This window comes from Amblyraja radiata, chromosome 18, assembly GCF_010909765.2.
Source record: "Amblyraja radiata isolate CabotCenter1 chromosome 18, sAmbRad1.1.pri, whole genome shotgun sequence".
NCBI lineage: Eukaryota > Metazoa > Chordata > Chondrichthyes > Rajiformes > Rajidae > Amblyraja > Amblyraja radiata.
This window is the reverse complement of record NC_045973.1, coordinates 5922446-5945007: the sequence shown is the minus strand read 5'-3', so window position 1 is coordinate 5945007 and position 22562 is coordinate 5922446. Positions and strand designations below refer to the sequence as shown.

General features: G+C 44.7%; 1 protein-coding gene across 2 annotated transcripts in view; it reads right to left on the bottom strand.

Annotated features, from left to right (window-relative positions):
* synpr (synaptoporin) overlaps positions 1 to 22562 on the bottom strand; it is a 158066-nt gene that overhangs the window by 45742 nt on the left and 89762 nt on the right. Inside the window, exon 1 of one of the 2 annotated variants that reach the window (XM_033036646.1) lies at positions 9892 to 10392. The exons of the other annotated variant lie outside the window; for it this stretch is intronic. Within the exon in view, the coding sequence (XP_032892537.1) occupies positions 9892 to 9915 (24 nt within the window). The 5' untranslated portion in view covers positions 9916 to 10392. Of the gene's footprint in view, positions 1 to 9891; positions 10393 to 22562 lie in introns of those variants that run through there. 2 annotated transcript variants of the gene reach the window in all.

Here is a 22562-nt window from a genome sequence, read left to right as displayed (position 1 = left end):
GCCAATTAACCTACAAACCTGCACCTCTCTGGAATGTGGGAGGAAACTGGAGCACCCGGAGAAAACCCATGTGGTCACAGGGAGAACAAATAGCTGACAATGCCTATAGTCAGGAACGAAACCGGGACTCTGGCGCTTTAAGGCAGCAACACTCCTGCCAATAGACAATAGACAATAGGTGCAGGAGTAGGCCATTCGGCCCTTCGAGCCAGCACCGCCATTCACTGTGATCATGGCTGATCATCCCCAATCAGTACCCCGTTACTGCCTTCTCCCCATATCCCCTGACTCCGCTATCTTTAAGAGCCCTATCTAGCTCTTGGCACATCCCTCTGTCCATGTGCCACTGTGATGCCAATTGCACCCTTTACCTATCTTCATAAGTAATGAATGTGTTGGCAACATCTTATAAAAAATGGGCATCGTTGCAAAAAGAGCATTTTGATAATATTATGTTTCTGAAGTCTGCAGCTGCTTGTGCTTTTATTAAAAGGAGAATTACGCTAACTATGAATATCCCGTTCTACTCACAACCTTTATAGATGCTTGAATGGTATTTCTTTCGGTCAAACATGTTGACTCAACAGTCTGAAGAAGGGTTTCGACCTGAAACATTGCCTATTTCCTTCGCTCCATAGTTGCTGCCTCACCCGCTGAGTTTCTCCAGCATTTTTGTCTACCTTCGATTTTCCAGCATCTGCAGTTCCTTCTTAAACGACCCAACATCTTTCATAGTTTTTGAAAAATAGACATTATTCATTCTTGATACATAAGTGGAATCGTAAAAATATTTATCTGAAGTGGTTGGTAGTTGGTAGATTCTTAAGGTGGAAAAGTACAACAAAGCCTTAAAAGTACTGAATTTATATTCATTGCAAGTGGCAATAGAATAAATAACTGAGATAAATTAAATACATCTTCATTCAGCAAAAGATCAATTAATAGACATCCATATATATTTTTTTGTCTGGTACAATGTACAGACTTTAACGTTTGTTTGAATGCATTAAATAAGCTAGGAAAAAATAAACACTTGAATTTTTTATGAAACAATAAATCACCGGTGGAACTCAGCGGGTCAGGCAGAACTTGTCTATCCATTTCCCTCCAAAGATGGTGCCTGACCCGTTGAGTTCCTCCAGCACTTTGTGTTTCGCTCAACGTTCCAGCATCTGCAGTCTCTTGTGTATCCTTGAATTTTTTAAATGGTTTTCATCTCCTGAATAGGAGATTCTCTGAAGACAATAAAGCCGTTCTGATGTCCAGCATAACAGATAATTTGGACACAGCAAGATGTTACAAAGAGTAATGTGGTTATACTGTCATAGAGTCATACAGCATGGAACCAGCCCGTTTGGACTAACTTGCCCACGCTGACCAACATGGTCCATCTACACTAGTCCCACATGCCTGGCCCATATCCCTCTAAACCTTTCCCATCCGTGTACATGTCCAAATGTATTTTACATGTTGTTATAGTACCTGCCTCAACTACCTCGTCTGACAGCTTGTTCCATATGTCCACCACCCTCTGTATGTTATCCATTTGGTACAAAGCTTTGCAGACATTGCAACAAAGTTGGATGACTAACAGGGACCACCACTGCTAGTCCTCCACCCCACCTCCCTCTCCCCCCCCCCCCCCCCCCCCCCCCCACACCTATATCTTTTAGTCTTGCATTTACCTTCCTTACTATCAAAATTCTTGATATGTTATAATGGTTATTCAGTAAATAGACACAAAATGATGGAGTAACCCAACAAAATGATGGATCAGGCAGCATCTCTGGAAAAAGAATAGGTCCTTGTAGACCTATATAGATGGGAGATGGTCGGTGTGGGCAGGTTGGGCTGAAGGGAAACCTATTCCTTTTCTCCAGAGATGCTGCCTGACCTGTTACTCCACCATTTTGTGTCCATCTTCGGTATAAACTAACATCAGAAGATCCTTCCTACCTACAGGGGCTCCTTCCTACAGGGGCTCATGGATGTATTCCCGTGGGCAGATTTGCAATGAATAATGGAACTACTTCACTATGTTCGATGTGGTAGAGGACTTCTCGGTAGCCTGATGTGCCTAATCATCCTTGGACAATTACTGATCACTGATCTAACGTTTCCACTGGTGTGGCATCTCAGACGCTGTTATATGCTCCACAGGATGTCATTATTTCCATTGATTCCATTCTCTCAAAGCCATTACTGGCCACATAATCGTGTAGCTAAAATACAAAGAAACATATCTCAATAATTCATGATAGCTATCTAAGTATCTGAACCAGTTTACATTCTGTCCAGGAAAATCCTTTTAAGCCACAAATCTTGAACATTCATTTTGTGCCCGCTATCAGTTCCAATTAAGAAGTCAGTTTTCACGCTTAATTCACATTTTTCTCACAATTTTAAACACATTATTTAATATCTTATAAAGGCGCAAGGAACTGCAGGTGCCGGGATTCTGAGTTGCAGATGGGGAAAGATATCCTGAGAGGGAGAGATAGAGCAGCCAGGATTGAATGGCAGAGTAGACTTGATGGGCCGAATGGTCTAATTCTGCTCGTATAATTATGGATCTATGAAAAACATAAAGTGCTGGAGTAACTCAGCGGGTCAGGCAGCATCTGCGGAAGGAATGGTTCAGCGACGTTTCGGGTCGAGACCCTTCTTCAGTGCAAAGAATGGTCCCCACCTGAAACGTTGCCTGTCCTTTCCTTCCACAGATGCCGCCTGACTCGTTGAGATCCTCCACAACTTTGTTAATAATATGTTCACGTCTTGACTTATTTTTCCATATTTTAAAAAATAATACACCTAGAACTGACAATCATTTTCTCTTAAAAGCATTATGTAACCAAGCTTGATGGCAGTTGCTATGTTTTCGTGGAATAATCTGCATAATACTTGGTGCACGGTGTTCTGCATGGTGCCTCAACCAATCATTTTCTGAACTAAATGTAACAGTTGCAAATCTTGACAAATGTATTCTGCACCGTGCCAGATATGATGATTAACATGGTCGAGATGCACATTTGTGAACGGCCTCTGCCCATAATTTCTTCCTCTTATGTGCTAAAAGCAGGCATTAGACTCTGATGTCATTGAAATTGATAAGTGGTAGGCGGCCATTTGCAAAGATATCAGAGTTGAAGAATTACAGATTTATGCACTTTGACTATTTTCTATAATTTATGTACCATTACAAGTAGTATTCATGTTAACAGATCGTCAGAATGTTTGCATACCACGCGTTACAAGCAGTTTTAGATGCAGATTAAAGTCGGTATTTTAATTGTAAAAGTGGAAGACATTTTTTATTGTTGAATTCTGTTCAATAAACTGTGTTGGGAATTTCAATGCACCTACATCTGAAAATAACATGGAAAATTGCGGAATTCTGCATTTAAGAGTGGAGAGACATTTAGGGGTGGCACAGTGGCGCAGCGGTGGAGTTTCTGCCTTTGGGGCTGTCCCACTTGGGCGACCTAATCCGCGAGTTAAGAAGGGGGGGGGGGGGGGGGGAGAAGGAGTGGAGACTTTTAAGAAGTTTATTAAAGTTTGACGGGCATTTAACCTACCGGTCGGTTTTCCTTGGTCCTGAAAACTCCAATGTGCCAATCAAAATGCCCAGTCAGCGAAGGAGATTGCCTACGGCTGCCCTCGACTGCCTGTAACTAAATAGCGACCCTACTCCACTGCACTACGAGTCAAAAAGAACCATGCCAACCAAATATTACTCCCGGAAAAATTTTCATCATGCTGAAAAAAGTTCCGTGACCTAGCTGAGGGTACGAGTATTCGGGAACTTCCCTCGAGTATGAAGGAGAGTTCCAGCGACCTCATAGGACCACGTGTCGACCATGCTGCGAGTTTGAAGGTCGAAGACACTCTTCTAACCTCGCAGATTAGGTCGCCCAAGTGGGACAGCCCCTTTACATCGTCAGAGACCTGGGTTCGATCCTGACCTCGGGTGCTGCCGATACGGAGTTTGTATGTTCTCCCCGTGACTGTGTGGGTTTTCTCCGGGTGCTCTGATTTCAGCCCACGCTCCAAAGACCTGAAAGTTTGTAGGTTAATTTGCTTCTGGTAAATTGCCCCTAGTGTGTAGGATAGAACCAGTGAATGGGTGAACGCTGGTCGGCACGGACTCGGTGGGCCAAAGGGCCTGTTTCCACTCTGCATCGATAAACTAAACTAAATCAAACATTTAGCATTGTGATCAAAAGGGAAATGCAGATGCTGGAATATCGAAGGTACACAAAAGTGCTGGGGAAACTCAGCGGGTGCAGCAGCATCTATGGGGTGAAGGAAATAGGCGACGTTTCGGGCCGAAACCCTTCTTCAGACTGAAGCGTAGATGGGGCATGGTTGGTGTGGACATGTTGGGATGAAGGGCCTATTTCTACACTGTATGACTATGTCTCTATTGCTAGTTGTGGGAATTATTTTATTTTATCAGTTCATTGTGATGCTGTTTTTGACAAATTCCACTGGAATTGTAAATGCAAAATATGACCAGTCAAGAGGAGATACCACTTAAGCTGGAGAGAGTGCAGACAAGATTTATGAGGATGTTGCCAGGACTTTGGGGGGGGGTCTGAGCTATAGGGAGAGGTTAAACAAGCTAGGACTCTATTCCTTGGAACGCAGGAGGATGAGGGGTGATCTTATTACAAAATTATGAGAGGAACAAATCGGGAAGACACACTAAGACTATTTCCCAGTGTAGGGGATTCAAGAACCAGAGGACATAAGTTTAAGGTGAGGGGGGAAATATTTCATAGGAACCTGAGTGGTAACCTTTTCCACACAGAGCGTGGAGCGTGTATGGAACGAGCTGCCAGAGGAGTTACTTGTGGCAGGCACTATATCAGCGTTTAAGAAAGATTTAGACAGGTGCGTGGATAGGACAAATTTGGAGGGATATGGGTCAAACGCAGGCAGGTGGGACTAGCGTAGATGGGGCATGGTTGGCGTGGGCATGTTGGGATGAAGGGCCTGTTTCTACACTGTATGACTATGTCTCTATTGCTAGTTGTGGGAATTATTTTATTTTACCAGTTCAATTGCAGTTCAATTTGTCAAGGAAAGAGCGTTGACATCGCGGCCCTGTTTCCACCGATCTTTCCACCACCACGCACAAGAAGCGACAAGACAGACACCATTGAATACAGATGCCGGGAAGTGTGGTCAACTCTGGCTGAGCAACTTCTAACCTTGTGTGTGGACTCGATAAGAAGAATTACTGTCCCAATTGTTAAATGGCTGGGAGGTATTTATGGACAGATTTAGTGAGATTTATAGGACTGATATTAGTTGCCTTCGCTTTGTGGCTTCTTCCCAAATTAATTATTTGACACTGCAGTTGCAGTTAGCATGGAAGAGGCGATGAGACTGCTGTGCCTGGCTGTCTCAGCCTGAGGAGTGAAGTCAGCACTTACTTTATTGATGAATGTGCATGAGGAAAAGTAGCTAACAAGCTGAGAAGTGCGTCGGAAGGAACTGCAGATAGACACAAGATGCTGGAGTAACTCAGCGGGACAGGCTGCATCTCTGGAAAGAAGCAATGGGTGACGTTTCGGGTCGAGACTCTGCTTCAGACTGACAATGTTTCGGGTCGTGACCCTTCATCAGTCTGAGGAAGGGTCTCGACCCGAAACATCACCCATTCCTTCTCTCCAGAGATGCTGCCTGTCCTGCTGAGATACTCCAGCATTTTGTGTCCAATTTTGTGAGAGAATACAGAAACTGTTCAAAAAAGAAACCAGTTTTTCAAACCTTACTTCATTGTGTTCTGCACCAATCCAGCATCTACTTTCATTGGTGATCAATCCTCACCTTGATCTAAAGGTCTATTTTTGAGATGTAGTGGGCAAGATGTGCGGGGCAAGTTTTTTTACACAGAGGGTGGTGGATGTCTGGAACGTGCGATCAGGGGTGGGTGGTGGAGGTTGAGACAATGGTGGCATTTAACAGACTTTTAGATCGGCACATGGATATGCAGGGAATAGAGGGGTATGCTTCATGTGTGGACACATCAGAATTGGTCTAGGCATCATGTTTAGCACTGACATTGTGGGCTGAAGGGCAGGTTCCTGTCTTGTACTGTTCTATGTTCTATAAGCCGAGTTGATATGTATGAAATGTAACAAAGAAATATATAAACGTCAATGATGGTCCTTTGAGAGAATGGAGCAGCTGGGCTTGTACACTCTGGAGTTTAGAAGGATGAGAGGGTATCTCATTGAAACATATAAGATTGTTAAGGGTTTGGACACGCTAGAGGCAGGAAACATGTTCCCGATGTTGGGGAAGACCAGAACCAGGGGCCACAGTTTAAGAATAAGGAGTAAGCCATTTAGAACGGAGACGAGGAAACACTTTTTCTCACAGAGAGTTGTGAGTCTGTGGAATTCTCTGCCTCAGAGGGCGGTGGAGGCAGGTTCTCTGGCTGATCAATAGACTGGTTGAGAGGGATATGGGCAAAACTCAAACAGGTGGGACTAGTGTAGGTGGGGCATGTTGGCCGGCATGGGCAAGTTGGGCTGAAGGGTCTGTTTTCACACTGTATCTATGGATCTATAAGTGTCAAGTACCAAGTAGAGGGATGCAGTGGCAGATGTGGTTTAATGATATCATGAGTAGTCAAAGTCAGTGAATGCATCTCCAGATGCCTGTGTCAGGCGTCATTAGCCTGAGACATCACATCCCCAGCCCCTGCCACACCCACACACAATCTTAAGGGCCAGTCCCACTTACGCGATTTTCTCGGCGACTGCCGGCATCCGTCATAGTCGCAGCAGGTTTCCAAAAATGTTCAACATGTTGAAAATCCAGCGGCGACCAGAATAAGGTACGACTCTTTGGGCGACTACTCACGACTATACAGGCGTCACGTGTCGACATGTCGCGGGGTGGTGAGTAGTAAGAACCAAGTGGTAAGAAACACCAGAGTACATAGGGTTGTGGTGAGGGAGGGGAAGATTTACAAGGAACATGAGGGGCAATTATTATTTTTCACAAAGGGTTATTCGGAACGAGCCGCTGGAGGCAGTTGTTGAAGCAGGTACTGACTGTCACAACATTTAAGAAACATTTAGACAGGTACATGGAGAGAGTAAGTTTAGAGGGAAAATAGACACAAAATGCTGGAATAACTCAGCGAGTAAGGCAGGATCTATGGAGAAAAGGAACGGGTGACGTTTCAGGTCGAGACCCATCACCAGACCCAAAGCATCACCTATTCCTTTTCTCCAGAGATGCTGTCTGGCCCGCTGAGTTACTCCGGCATTTTGTGTCTGTCTTCGGTGTAAACCAGTTCCTTCTTGCACATAAGCTTTGAGGGATATGGGTGAAACGCAGGCGGATGGGACTAGTGTAGATGGGACATGTTGGTTGGCATGGGCAAGTTGTGGCGATGGGCCTGTGTCTGTGCTGTTTGAGTCTATGTCTCTGCAACATACATGCCACGTAAATTACAGATGATGACCCAGTTCCAAAGAGAGCACCTATCCACCTCGGCACCTATCCACCCACCTCAACACCCAATGGCATCGCCAATGCCAACTCTCCCACCATTATAAACTTAATTAGGTCAACTGCACAAATAGCCACAACAGTAGACAGAGGCCAAGTATTCTGCTGAAGATAATTCACCCCTTGACATTCCAAAACCTCTCCACCAACAGACATAAGCCAGGAATGTCAAGAAATATTCAAAGTGCTGGAGTAACTCAGCGGCTCGGGCAGCATTTTGGGAGAACATGAATAGGTGACATTTCAGGTTGGGACCTTTCTTCAGCCTGAAGAAGAGTCACAAGAGTCACGACACGTCATCTATCCAAGTTCTCCAGAGCTGCTACCTGACCCACTGAGTTACTCCAGTAAACCAGCATCTGCTGTTCCTTGTGTCTCTAAGTCATGAAATACTGTTCAGGAGCATAAATGAGCATTGTGCTGATGGCATTCAAGAAGCACAAATCCACCTGAGGACGAAACAGTCCATAGATCTCCTTCAGTTTCCCCACACCACAGTTATATTTTGACTGCAATCTATACAGTATATCTTCGGTTTAAACCGGTGCCTGCAGTTCCTTCTTCCACTGTGAAATCTCAGCAAGGTATGTCTACTTTGAAGAAGTTCTCCTCCTCTCTCTGACTTAACCAGTCTGAAGAAGGGTCTCGACCCGATACATCACAATACTTTCAAGAGAGAGCTAGATAAGGCTCTTAAATACAGCGGAGTCGGGGGATATGGGGAGAAGGCAGGAACGGGGTACTGATTGGGGATGATCAGCCATGATCACATTGGCTCGAAGGGCCGAATGGCCTACTCCTGTACCTATTGTCTATTGTCTAATATCACCCATTCCTTCTCTTCAGAGATGCTGCCTGTCCCGCTGAGTTACTCCACCTTTTTGTGTCTATCCTCGGTTTAAACCAGCATCTGCAGTTCCTTCCTACGTATACTGTATATAAGATGCCCTGCAGTATCGCATCAACATTTCTTTGATAGCACCCCCTTCCCCTTTGCCTCGCCCCCACCCTCCCTCTTTCATCCAGACTCACATCTCCCCTATTGTCTTTCCACCTCCAACCAACACTGTTGTGACACAAGCTTCCTTCTAGTTCTTCTCTTCCACCCACCTTGCAGTCTCTCTCTCTCTCATCTCATGATTGTACCCAAGGCTTTCTCAGTGACTGTAACATCCCCTCCTGCATTGGTCACCTTCAACCGCCAACTGGAGACCCAACAGCAAGAAGAACTCGTCAGTCCCGGCTCAAAAAGCTTCCTCAATTGCAACTTCTCAAGGGAATTAAGAACATGTTTCAAATACTGTCCTTGTTAACGAAACCCATGTCTCACGACTGAAAGACATAGTCAACGTGCAATATAAATACATATAAATTATGTTTTCCTGTGGTTTAATAATTTAATATAATACATTTTTGCCAACCACAACTCAAAACCCATAGAAGAGTCATTTGATTTTTTTCTATTCGGTTGGAGGGCATGTATATTTCTCAGTATACAATTAATCTGGCCCAATGTTATGGCTTCGAATGGTTTACTAAGTGCAGTTTGAACTATCAGGAGATTTATTGATTTACATTGAAAGATTTACCATATTCAAAAATTATTTTTATTCCTCTTCTCAGTTATAATCCCTATGACAAAATAGCTATGAACTGTCACTTTTTTTGCAAATCTCATCAAATGATTGTCAAAAATAGACTGCTGCATGCAATAGTTTCTTGTACTTATAACATGCTTGCAATTTGCATTTCACTGCAAATCCATGTCAATAGCTACGGAAAGAAATTCAGTAAATATAATTGTCCTGCCTACTAATTGCACAAATGCCTCACACTCCAGACGCCCGACGCCATCTAGATACATTTGTAAGTAATGTCAGTGTTTCATCAGAAAAAATTAAAATTCGCTTACATAAAAATCTTGGGTGGCCTAACATCGTTAACCCTTGGTAAATCTAGTGAAAACACCGACCCTGATGTATCTCTTTCTGATATTGTTTTAAAAAACTCAGCATCAAGGGATTCTATAATTCCTTCTGTGTCAGTGATATTTATGGAGCAACATTCAATAAGAATCAAACAAAGATGCACAGTAGCAAAATACAGGTTGATACAAAAAGTAACAAGCTTCAATATATTATACCCTATTTATAAATAGGAAGGAAAATGTCAAAAACATTTACCAAAGTCAAAAGGAAACAATTTTAACTTATTCAAATATCCAATCGTGCTAAATACTTTCTCCAAATTGTTACATATTAAAAACCTGTTTTTCTAATTTAGATAACAAAATGTTTAATTAAAGTTACATTGCTCACTTAATTTGTCAAAAACAAACAAAAGAAATCCTTTACTTACCGGAGCAAATATCACCATACACATTTACAGAAAAATATATAATCCAATATCACTCCACAAACAAACAGGTTCTGGCTCATGCTAAAATGAATGGTTTGGATATCCTTCAACCAGATCGTAGCTCACGCACTCACTTAATGGATAAAGGGAGGGGAAAAGAGAAAAGCAACTCGTGAGACAGAGACAGAGGGAGATTCTGGCAGAGCAGGTGCTGCCTCAGTTGTATTTGTTCAGGGCAGTACAGTCACATTAGACAAAATGCTGCATTCTGACTGGTGGGATCTGAGTCTGCAAAATAAAATGGGCTGACTTTCCGGAAAAACCCCCACAAAAGCTCTTGACAGCTGATAAAGTTGATAAAAAAAAAAAAAAAAAACAGGACGGTGGTGGATTCTCATAGTTTAGTCCACATCAGCTATTTCCCTCGGAGAACTTTCCTTGCTTCAAAGCAAAAGTAACTCGAATGTTTCCAGCGCATCTAAAATTATCCTTGCGACAGGGTCGATTTCATTTTATTTTTTCGGAAAATGTCTGATGGCTGGTTGGCAAGTAATTTATTCAGCATGAAATATTCACATTAATCTCTGAGTGCCTGCTGCACTTATAATACACAATTATCAAAGGGGCCGGTGCTATTAAAAGAATGTTGGACAGGAAAGGGAAGGGAAAACAGAATATATCAAGAAAGACGGTAGAATGCACCCCTTGGTGTCAGAACTACCAGACAAATACCAATTATTTCTACAGATACCCTATCATAAGTCTTTAGTGGCAGGATATCAAACTTTTAAGTGAACGATTCTGGAGTGTATATTTATTTTCAACATATGTAAGAAGTAACTGCAGATGCTGGTTTATATCGAATATAGATACAAAACGCTGGAGTAACTCAGCGGGACAGGCAGCATCTCTGGATAGAAGGAATGGGTGACTTCTTCATCAGTCTGAAGAAGGGTCTCAACCCTAAACGTAACCCATTCCTTCTATCCAGAGATGCTGCCTGTCCAGCTGAGTCACTCCAGCATTTTGTATCTAGTTTCAACATTATTACACATTTTAATTTCTCATCTGTACCAACTCCATCTTCAGTTGCTGTTTTTTGAATTTCATTTCAAATTTTGGACCTCAGGATTGATCTCGAAAATCTGTGCATTGTATCCTGTCATTGACACCACTAATTCCTGTCACTGGGGAAGAAGAAACAGTTCCCACAGAAGAATGCGGGGAACGTTAGCATTATATTGTAGTTACTGCAGGAAAGTGGCCAACCAGTTCCAAATTAGTCTGAAGTCGGCCCTCACAGTAAAAAAGACACAAAAAGAGCTGGAGTAACTCAGCGGGTCAGGCAGCATCTCTGGTGAGGTTTCGGGTTGGGACCCTTCTTCAGACTGATTGTGTGGAGGGGAAGAAAACTGGAGGGGTAGCTCTTATACATTTGCAGTTCCTAGGAAGCATCAACATGTTGCATCCTCATTCATTCACCAAGCCAACTTAATGTCTCTTCGGCAAAACAAGTGGAGACGAGCAACACAGAAGCATAGAAACTAGGTTCTGGAGTAGGCCATTCGGCCCTTTGTGCCAGCACCGCCATTCAATATGATCATCCAAAATCAGCACCCCGTTCCTGCCTTCTCCCCATATCCCTTGATTCCGCTAGCCCGAAGAGCTAACTCTAATTCTCTCTTGAATACATCCAGTGAATTGGCCTCCACTGCCTTCTGTGGCAGAGAATTCCACACATTCACACAACTCTCTGGGTGAAAAAGTTTTTCCTCATCTCAGTCCTAAATGGCCTACCCTTTATTCTTAACTAGGCGACCGTTTGTGCTTGGCCGGTCAAGGTCTGCTGGAACTCCTGGTTGCCGACCATTTTAGCTCCCCCTCCCATTCCCAAACCGACTTTTCAGTCCTGGGCCTCCTCCATTGCCAGAGTGAGGCCACACGCAAACTGGAGGAACCGCGCCTCATATTCCGCTTGGGGTAGCTTACAACCCAGCGGTATCAACATTGAATTCTCCAATTCAAGGCATCCAAACACTTTCCCGCCCTCTCTTCCCCCACCCCCTTTTTATTCCACCTCCCTGTGCCTCACCTGGACTCACACCTATTCCTCTCCCCCCCCCCCCCCCCCTCGCCTACCACCCACATTCCATCCTCCAGCTTCACAATTTGCAACTCTTCAATACTTTTGTCTCACACCTTCTGTCTTTTCATCTGTGGCATTTGTTCAACCATCTGCCTATCCACCCCCCCCCCCCCCCATCTGTATCCACCTATCACTTGCCAGCCTTTGTCCTGCCCTTCCTCTCTTCCAGCTTTCTAACCTTTTAATGCTTTTTAAAGCTTTTTAATGATTGCTGACCATTTTAACTTTCCCTCCCATTTCCATACCGAACTTTCAGTCCTGGGACTTCTCGGCCACACGCAAACTGGGGAACAGCACCCTATATTCCTCTTGGGAAACTTACTACCCAACGGTAGGGACATTGAATTCCCCAATTTTAGGTACCGCCCACACCCCACCTCCTTGCCCAACCCCCCCCCCCCGCCCCACCCGGGTGTCTAACCCACTTCTCCCACTATCCCTCCACCCCATCTAGACTAGGAAGACATTTTGGGCCATTATTACAAGCCATTGTGAGCTTCGCCGTTCCTGAGGTCATCTGTTTCTGGTCTTGATTTGTTCTGGCCTTTTCACGCCTCTAGTTTATACCCCCCCCCACACAACAACCACCTCATCTTTCAGTGTGAGGAAGGGTTCTGACCTGCAACCCCACCTATTATTTTTCTCCAGAGATGCTGCCAGACCCACTGGGTCACTCCAGCTCTTTGCATCTATCTTCGGTGTAAACCAGCGTCTGCAGTTCCTTCCTAGTATTTGCATAATTTATTCGACCATGGGGCCCTGACATAATTTTATGCCTCTCTTGATCTCAGCCTTCACCATAATATTACTGAAGCCACTCGTATTTCTATATTTAAAAATAAATAAACTAATTTCAATATCGAACCCATTTACTTTGCATTGCAGACATTTTCTGGCATATGTAAGTATGTTTTTATTTTGTTATTTCTGGTTTACTGTCTGTCGGGTGAATAATTTATTTGCTAATTCCAGCAGGAGTTAACTTCCTGCTTAAAGTTTGGTTTTCTGGAGCGGTCCCAAACCTGTCAATTATAATCCTGAATCACCAAGTTTTAAACGCCTTGCCGGCACTAACGAGCTAACTCTGTCATTAACGGCAACCTCAAGTGCAAGACTTCCGACGTGAACCGAGAGGCTGTTGAAGAATAGCCTCGTCTACCATCAAGGCATTAAAACCACTGACATTTTATCACTTGGCTTCCAACTCACTTCAACATTCCCAACAAGCAGTTCTCTTGATGTACCAGCCGCTTGCAGTGTGAAAAGAGTGCACACAAGTACAGGTTGGGTTCAATTGTGCCATTTTGGTCCGAACTTTAGCATTCAAAGTATGTTACAAATATGCAGAGTTGAAAGATGTTCCCTTCTCTCCCATTTGCTCTATTTATTGTACTTGAGTTTGACTTCATTGTATTTACGTACAGTGTTTTTTTTAGAGATACAGCGCGGAAAACAGGCCCTTCGGCCCACCGAGTCCGTGCCGACCAGCGATCCTCGCACACATTAACACTGTCCTACACACACTTGGGACAATTTACACATCCACCAAGCCAATTAACCTACAAATCTGTACGTCTCTGGAGTGCGGGAGGAAACCGAAGATCTCGTAGAACATCCACGCGGTCACGGGGAGAACGTACAAACTCCGTTCAGGCAGCACCCGTGGTCGGAATCAAACCTGGGTCCCCCGCGCTGCAAGCGCTGTAAGTCAGCAACTCTACCGCTGCGCCACCGTGCCGTCCGTATATTTGATCTGTTTGGACAGCAGATCAAAGCTTCTCACTGTACCTCAGTACACGTGGCAATAACAAGCACAAACATAAACTCAGCTTAACATGCAGTACCAATTATCTACAGAAGAGTCCCGACCCAAAACGTCACCTATCCATGTTCTCCAGAGATTCTGCCAGACCCGCTGAGTTACTCCAGCATTTTGTGTCCTTCTTTGCTTCAAACTATGCTGCCCCCCGCAGCCAACAATGGACCATTGTGCACTCCACCTTTCCTTGATCATCATTGCTTTTTGCATATCTTTCATTCATTTGTTATATTTACCGTCTATATTTTGTGTCTATCTTCGGTGTAAACCGGCATCTGCAGTTCCTTCCTACACAAAAACGTCACCTATCCATGTTCTCCAGAGATGCTGCCTGACCCGCTGAGTAACTCCTGAGTAACTATGTCTCTTTCATCACTTACTTGAGGATTACCTGTGGATTATTTGTGGATTATTTCCTTTTGCCGTTTTTTTGTGTGACCATTCTACAATGGGTTATGGCATTCTGTAGCGGGTTTAGGTTTCAAGAGGCTGCAGAGAGCGCTGTGCCAATAGATGAGGATTCTTTGATGCCTTCAAGGCTTCAGCGCTGCTGGCTTTACTGAGATACAGGTTGCTTGCACGCGCTTCCATGAAGTACAGTGTGACTAGACACAGAGGCCACACACGGCAGAGCAAGCTGTTGGCAGTGTCATTGAGATGATTAGGACAAGGGTTCACAGCATGGTGCCATGTCATTCTAGATGGTTGACAGAGGAAAGATATCAGTTAAATGAGGATAGCTTCGTTGAAATGTACCTTCAGCTCCCGATTTGATCTCAGAAGTAGGGGATGCCCTGGTTCAATTATACAGAGTCCCGGTGAGGCCAAATCAGGAATATCATGTAAAGGGCCTGTCCCACTTGCCGATTTTATCGGCGACTGCCGGCATCATTGACTGACGTATCAGGTCACCAGAAAATTCGCGGCGTGATGACATATGACGCGCGGTGTTTTTTCCAAGTATCGCAACATTTTTTTTTGTCGCCACTGAAAAATTTGAAATGTTCAAAATCTTTTGGCGGCATTGACAAGACGCCGGCAGTTGCCGAAAAAAATCGCCAAGTAGGACAGGCCCTTAACATGTCAGATCACCCTGCCGTAGAAGATATTTCCAAGAACATGGAAAAGTTCTATGGGATTTGGAGAGGATGCTCCACTAGTCTCGGAGCAGAAACCATAGCCTCAGAATAAAAGGATGTACCTTTAGATAGATGAGGAGGAATTTCTTTAGCCATAAGGTGGTGAATCTGTGGAACGCGTCGCCACGGATGGCAGTGGAGGCCAGGTCATTGGGTATTTTTAAGGTGCAGTATGAGAGATTCTTGATTAGAGAAGGCAGGAGAATATGGTTGAGGGTGAAATATTGATCAGCCATGATTGAATGGCGGAGTAGAATGGGCCGAATGGCCTAATTCTGTACCTATAACTTATGTGGGGTGCCCTATGGCCAACAATGTCTTTGCAGAATATGATATCTAGATAAATTAAAATAGACACAAAAAGCTGGAGTAACTCAGCGAGACAGGCACCATCTCTGGAGAGAAGGAATGGGTGACGTTTCAGGTCGAGACCCTCGACCCGAAACGTCACCCATTCCTTCTCTCCAGAGATGCTGCCTGTCCCGCTGAGTAACTCCAGCTTTTTGTGCCTATCCAAAAGCCTCTTAAACACCACTATCGTATCTGCCTCCACCACCACCCCTGGCAGCACGTTCCAGGCACCCACCAACCCTCTGGGTAAAGAACTTGCCCCGCACATCTCCTTTAAATTTTGCCCCTCTCATCTTAAAGCTATGCCCTCTCGTCTTTGACATTTCCACTTCGGGGAAAAAGTTCTGTCTGTCAGCTCTCATCTTTATATCTTCGGTACAGGGGGTGTGGTTTATTAGGGTTAGGAGGGAGAGATAGATCAGCCATGATTGAATGGTGGGAGTAGACTTGATGGGCCGAATGCCTTAATTCTGCTCCTATCACTTATGAATTTGATGAATGAATGAATGAATAAGTTTATCGGCCAAGTATATACACATACAAGGAATTTGCCTTGGTGCTCCACTCGTAAGTAACAACACGACATACTGTAACAATTAAGAATGACACAATTAATTATAAAATATTATAGTTTAAACATGCAAATGAAATAAAATATCAGAGCAAAAGGAGGCTACAGATTTTTGGTTATTGAATAGAGCCACTACTTGTGGAGAAAAAGCTTTTTTTATGTCCGGCTGTGGCAGCTTTGACAGTCCGGAGTCGCCTTCCAGAGGGAAGTGATTCAAAGTGTTTGTGGCCAGGGTGAGAGGGGTCAGAGATGATCTTGCCCGCTCGCTTCCTGGCCCTTGCAGTGTACAGTTCGTCAATGGAGGGAAGGTTGCAGCCTACAACCTTCTCAGCTGATCGGACGATTCGCTGCAGCCTCCAGATGTCGTGCTTGGTGGCTGAGCCAAACCAGACCATGATGGAGAAGGTGAGGACAGATTCTACGATGGCCGTATAGAATTGGACCATCATTGCCTGCGGCAGATTGGCTTCACGGGGAACTCAAAGTATTAATTGTACTCAAAGCATTAATTATATTCCAGTAGAGATACAACCTGCCTGCAATATTTTAATATCTTTTTATTAATATTCTGTGTATAACTTCCTTCTTCCCGTTTAACATAATCTTCTCATGATCCACATTCCCCATGATGACAGATACAAAGTACTGATTTAAAATAACAGTCATATCCCACTGCCACTGTCTGAACTTTTCCCATTGAGTCTTTAATGGAACTTAGGTTTGTCTTTTATGAACCAACATTTTACAATTTATATATTCCTAAATTGTTTTAGGTTTCAACGCAGGGTTGCAGGTCTACCTCTCTTCAGAACCTCTCCATGCTTCCTTCTACATTCATCTCCCGCCTTGGTTTTTAATGACACCATACTTTGACAATTGGCTGGGTCGACCACGGTGGTGCAGCGGTAGAGTCGCTGCCTGACAGCGCTCGCAGCGCCGGAGACCCGGGTTCGATCCCGACCGCGGGCGCTGTCTGTACAGAGGTTGTACATTCTTCCCGTGACCAGCGTGGGTTTTCTCCGAGATCTTCAGTTTCCTCCCACACTCCAAGGGCGGGCAGGTTTGTAGGCTAATTGGCTTGGGTTTGTGTACTTGGTATAAGTGTAAATAGTCGCTAGTTGTGTAGGCTTGTGTTAATGTGCGGGGATCACTGGTCGGTGCGGACTTGGTGGGCCGAAGGGCCTGTTTCCGTGCTGTATCTCTAAACAAAAAAACTCATCATATAAATCTTTTTCTATTTGTCAAGTTTTTTTATGTAGTGCACCAGACAGGTTACATTAGTTATTACGTACCACGTTTGCCCCTGAAATGAATCTAGTTTTACCTTTAAATCCCTTTTCCATGTGTTCAATGGTACTTTGTTTGTCACAGATACTAAGGGAGAGTAAAATAATTTTTTGTAAGGCAGCAGAGTTGCAGCCTAAAAGCCCTGTCCCACTGTACGAGGTCATTCAAGAGTTCTCCCCGAGTTTGCCCTGATTCGAACTCGGAGATTTACGGTAATGGCCACTCGTCGGTACTCGGGGCTGTCGTGGACATTTTTCAACATGTTGAAAAATCTTCCCGAGTCTTCCCGAGCTTACCTGCCGTTAGCGAGTCCTCCCGAGTACCTGCCGTTAGCGTTACAAGCCGCTGAGAGACGTCCCCGAGCTCCGACGTACCCGCTACGTTCATTCTACGTGCTTACCACGAGTTTGATTTTATTTTTAAACTCGGGAGAGCTCTTGGAATGAACTCGTACGGTGGGACAGGGCCATTACAGCGTATTCAGTGCCAGACATCATGGTTCGATCCCGACTACGGGTGCTGTCTGTGCCACGAAGGATGCAACCTAGTGCCACGAAGGAAAGAACTGGCACGTGCACAGTGACTGCTATCACTGAACTGACACAAAGTTCTTTCTCTCAGTTGAGTTCCTTTGTGTCATTTTGTTGTTCCTGCCTGACGCACAGCGTTTTCTTTTGTTTAATGAGCTGGATGCACCGATAGCTCCAAATCAAAACGTGAATTGTGTGTAATGAGGTGTAAACCCTCGCTGTTAGTGAAATGTTAGTTATTTCCTGCATTCTTTTTTTTAATTTCCGATTTGACACGTTACGCCCTGTTGCCAGTCCTGGTGAAGGATCATCAATCAACCTGTAACACTAGCTCCACGTCCACTCCTCCTCCCTCCATATCTCCCCCCCCCTCTTGTCTCCTTTTCATCTCAAGCCTTTGTCCACCCATCATACAACCAACCACCCTCACCTGTATCCACCTATCACTTGCCAGGCCTTTTCCTGCACCTACCTCTCTCTCCCAGCTCCACCCCCCCCCCCCCCCTCCCCCGCTCCCTCCCCCAACTCTAATCAGTCTGAAGAAGGGTCCAGACCTGAAATGTCATCTATCCATGTCCTCCGGCGGCGACTGTGGAGGCCTCAATAGGCCCGACTATGGGTGGACAAGAGGATGGGGACTGGACTTTGTGCCTTCCCCCACAGTGGGAATCACTGTGGGGGGATGTTTTGGTGTTGAATTTCTTTATTTCTTTATGAATACTGTGTTGTATTTTTATTAGTGTGCTGCAAGGACATCAGAATTTCCCCTGAATAAGGGGATTAATAAAGTATTTATCTATCTTATCTCCAGAGATAGAAACATAGAAACATAGAAATATAGGTGCAGGAGTAGGCCATTCGGCCCTTCAAGCCTGCACCGCCATTCAATATGATCATGGCTGATCATCCAACTCAGTATCCCATACCTGCCTTCTCTCCATACCCCCTGATCCCTTTAGCCACAAGGGCCACATCTAACTCCCTCTTAAATATAGCCAATGAACTGGCCTCAACTACCTTCTGTGGCAGAGAGTTCCACAGATTCACCACTCTCTGTGTAACCTGATGAAACCTGATCCGCTGAGTTACTCCAGCACGCGGGCAGCACGGTGTCACGACTGCCTCACAGCGCCAGAGACCCGTGTTCGATCTGACTACGGGTGCTGTCTGTGCAGAGTTTGTACGTTCTCCCCGTGACCTGCGTGGGTTTTCTCCGGAGAGCTCCGGTTTCCTCCCACACTCCAAAGACATACAGGTGTTGTAGGTTAATTGGCTTTGGTAAATTGTAAATTGTCCCTGGTGTGTGTGGTATAGTGTTAGTGTGCGAGGATCGCTGGGCGCCGCACACTCGGTGGGCCAAAGCGCCTGTTTCCACGCTGTATCTCTAAACTAAACTAAACTCAACTAAGCACTTTGTGTTTTTCCCAGTGAACCAGCATCTGCAGTTCCTCGTCTCTCTGTCAGGATTATATTTCCAAGTTAAGTATGGAATGTTGACTTGAGGGGAAAGTTGGAGCTGATGACATCTTGTTTAGTGGCAGAAGAAGCTACAGACTTAAGAAACATAGAAACATAGAATAATAGGTGCAGGGGTAGGCCATTCGGCCCTTCGAGCCACATGATATGATCACTCATGATCGTGTCATGTCATGATATGACCATTCAATCTGATCACGGCTGATCATCCAAAATCAGTACCCCGTTCCTGCTTTCTCCTCGTATCCCTTGATTCCTTTAGCCCTAAGAGCAATATCTAACTCTCTAATCCAAATCTAACTCTAAAAAGAGATGCTGTCAAAGAAAGTCGTGACCAGAGTGCTGGGCGACCCGGAGCTATCACTCAGCTGACAAGAACATGATTTGTTTTGTAGATGACACACATTGCAATCAAGATACACGGGCGGGGAAGAAATAATATTTAAAGGTGATAGACTGGGTGTCAATCACATAGGCCGCTTTATCCTAAGTTTTTAAACGTTGTCAGAGGCTCTCACGTGAATGCTCCAATATACTCCTGATGTACCTTTAGACTCTCGACTTTAGAGATACAATCGGGAACAGGCCCTTCAGCGCACCGCGTCCGCGCCGACCAACGATCCCCGCACACTAACACTGTCCTACACACCGGGGACAATTTACAATTTAACCGAAGCCTAATTAAACGCACAAACCTGCACGTCTTTGGAGGTGTGGGAGGAAACCGGAGCAGCCGGAGCAAACCTACGCGGTCACAGAAAGAACGTGCAAACTCCACACAGGCAGCACCCGGGGTCAGGATCGAACTTGGGCCTCTGGCGTTGTGCGGCAGCAGCTCTACCCGCTGCACCGCCGTACCACCCTTGTTGTGTATTGGAGTGGATGCATCATAACATAAGGAGCCACAAATGGAATGATTGCAATCGCCAATGAACATCTTCTGACCCTATTAAGGAGCAGTTGAAGGTGGTTGGGATTTAGAATTGGCCAACGTTGTTGAAGCAGAGATATTTGGCTTCCAAGGAACAAAACCAATTTGCTTTGTGCTGGACAATCACTCAATGTTATTCGCTTTATCATGTATCTGTACACTGTGGACGGCTCGATTGTAAACATGTATTGTCCTTCCGCTGACTGGTTAGCAAGCGACAAAAAGCTTTTCACTGTACCTCAGTACACGTGACAATAATCTAAAATAAACTAAACTTAGTCATCGAAGAACCTTCCTATGAACTGAATTCAAATTGACCACAGCTTCTGGGCACCACATTTAGTTAAATCTGATCTTGATGTCAAGTGCGTTCCTTTCACCACCCTATTACTGTTTAATGGAAAGTAATATAAAGGATTCATTTTAAGTTCATTTTCATAAGTGATAGGGGCAGAGTTAAGTCCATCAAGTCTACTCTGTCATTGAATCGTGGCTGATCCATCTCCCCCTCCCAACCCCATTCTCCTGCCTTCTCCCCATAACCCCTGACACCCGCACTAATCAAGAATCTATCTATCTCTGCCTTATAAATGTCCATTGACTTGGCCTTCATAGCCGTCCATAGATTCGCCACCCAGATGCAAGGATACATGATTCTGGCATAACTTACACTAGCCCCTCTCAGTGGATGGAAAGTGAAACAGACCAAAGTTCTAATGAAGGTAGACAAAAATGCTGGAGAAACTCAGCAGGTGAGGCAGCAACTATGGAGCGACGGAATAGGTGACGTTTCGGGTCAAGACCCTTCATCAGACTGATGTGGGGTGGGGGGGGGGAGGGAAGAAGAAAGGAAGATGCGGAGACAGTGGGCTGTTGGAGAGCTGAGAAGGGGAGGAGAAAGAGGGAGAAAGCAAGGACTACCCGAAATTGGAGAAGTCAATGTTCATACCGCTGGGGTGTAGACTACCCAGGCGAAATACGAGCTGTCAGCTGCTCTACATCGGAGAGACCAAGCGTAAGCTTGGTGATCGCTTCGCCCAACAAAAACATTGACAAAGTTGTTATGAAGCAACTTTGAACTGAAACCTTGACTCTGTTTCTCTTCAACAGACGCAGCTAAGTGCTTCCAGCTTCTCGTTTGATTTCAAATCTTCAGCATCGGCAGATTATTAATTTTCTTTGATAAATGTAGTTATTAGTGGGTCTGGGCTGGTTGATAAGATCACCAATGGCATTGTCCATCACTTGGCATCGTATGAGGACAGGTCGTGGTGGTGATGATTCAGAATTAGTCAGGTTGGATATCCTCATTTTATTCACAGAATCTAAGGATCATTATCCATTTTGCACATGGTGGGTTGATTGAGGATAGATGTTGGGTACATAATGGTTACATTTTGCACACACTGGGGTATACTCAGCATAGATGTTGGGTGTGTAAGAATATGGGAACATTATCCATTTTGCACAAAGTTGAGTAGATTCCAGCATCGTTGGGAGATAAACCGGAGCAGACTTGATGGGCCGAATGGCCTAATTCTGCTCCTATGTATTAAAAGGGGTCCTTCTGCAGATAGGAGCAAAGAGGTCCTTCTGCAGTTGTACAGAGCCCTAGTGAAACCACGCCTGGAGTATTGTGTGCAGTTTTGGTCTCCAAATTTGAGGAAGGACATTCTTGCTATTGAAGGAGTGCAGTGTAGGTTAACAAGGTTAATTCCCGGGATGGCGGGACTGTCATATGTTGATAGAATGGAGCGGCTGGGCTTGTATACTCTGGAATTTAGGAAGAGAGGGGATCTTATTGAAACATGTAAGATTATTAAGGGTTTGGACACGCTAGAGGCAGGAAACATGTTCCCAATGTTGGGGGAGTCCAGAAACAGGGGCCACAGTTTAAGAATAAGGGGTAAGCCATTTAGAACGAAGATGAGGAAAAGCTTTTTCACACAGAGGGTAGTGAACCTGTGGAATTCTGTGCCTCAGAAGGCAGTGGAGGCCAATTCTCTGGATGCTTTCAAGAGAGAGTTAGATAGAACTCTTAAAGATAGTGGAGTCAAGGGATATGAGGAGAAGGCAGGAACGGTATATTGAGTGTGGATTATCAGCCATGATCACAGTGAATGGCGGTGCTGGCTCGAAGGGCCGAATGGCCTACTCCTGCACCTATTGTCTATTGTCTTGTGGTTCAGGATCCCGTGTCTCCACCTCGATAACTGATAGGCCGTTGGGAACCATAGTGTTTGCAGCTATCAGTGCATTAAACTGTTCCTCGTGTGACTGCAACAGTGTGACTTGGCTCAAATGGCAGAGGTGAATTCAGATTCAGATTCAGATTCAGATTCAGATTCAGATTCAGATTCAGATTCAGATTCAGATTCAGATTCAGATTCAATTTTAATTGTCATTGTCAGTGTACAGTAC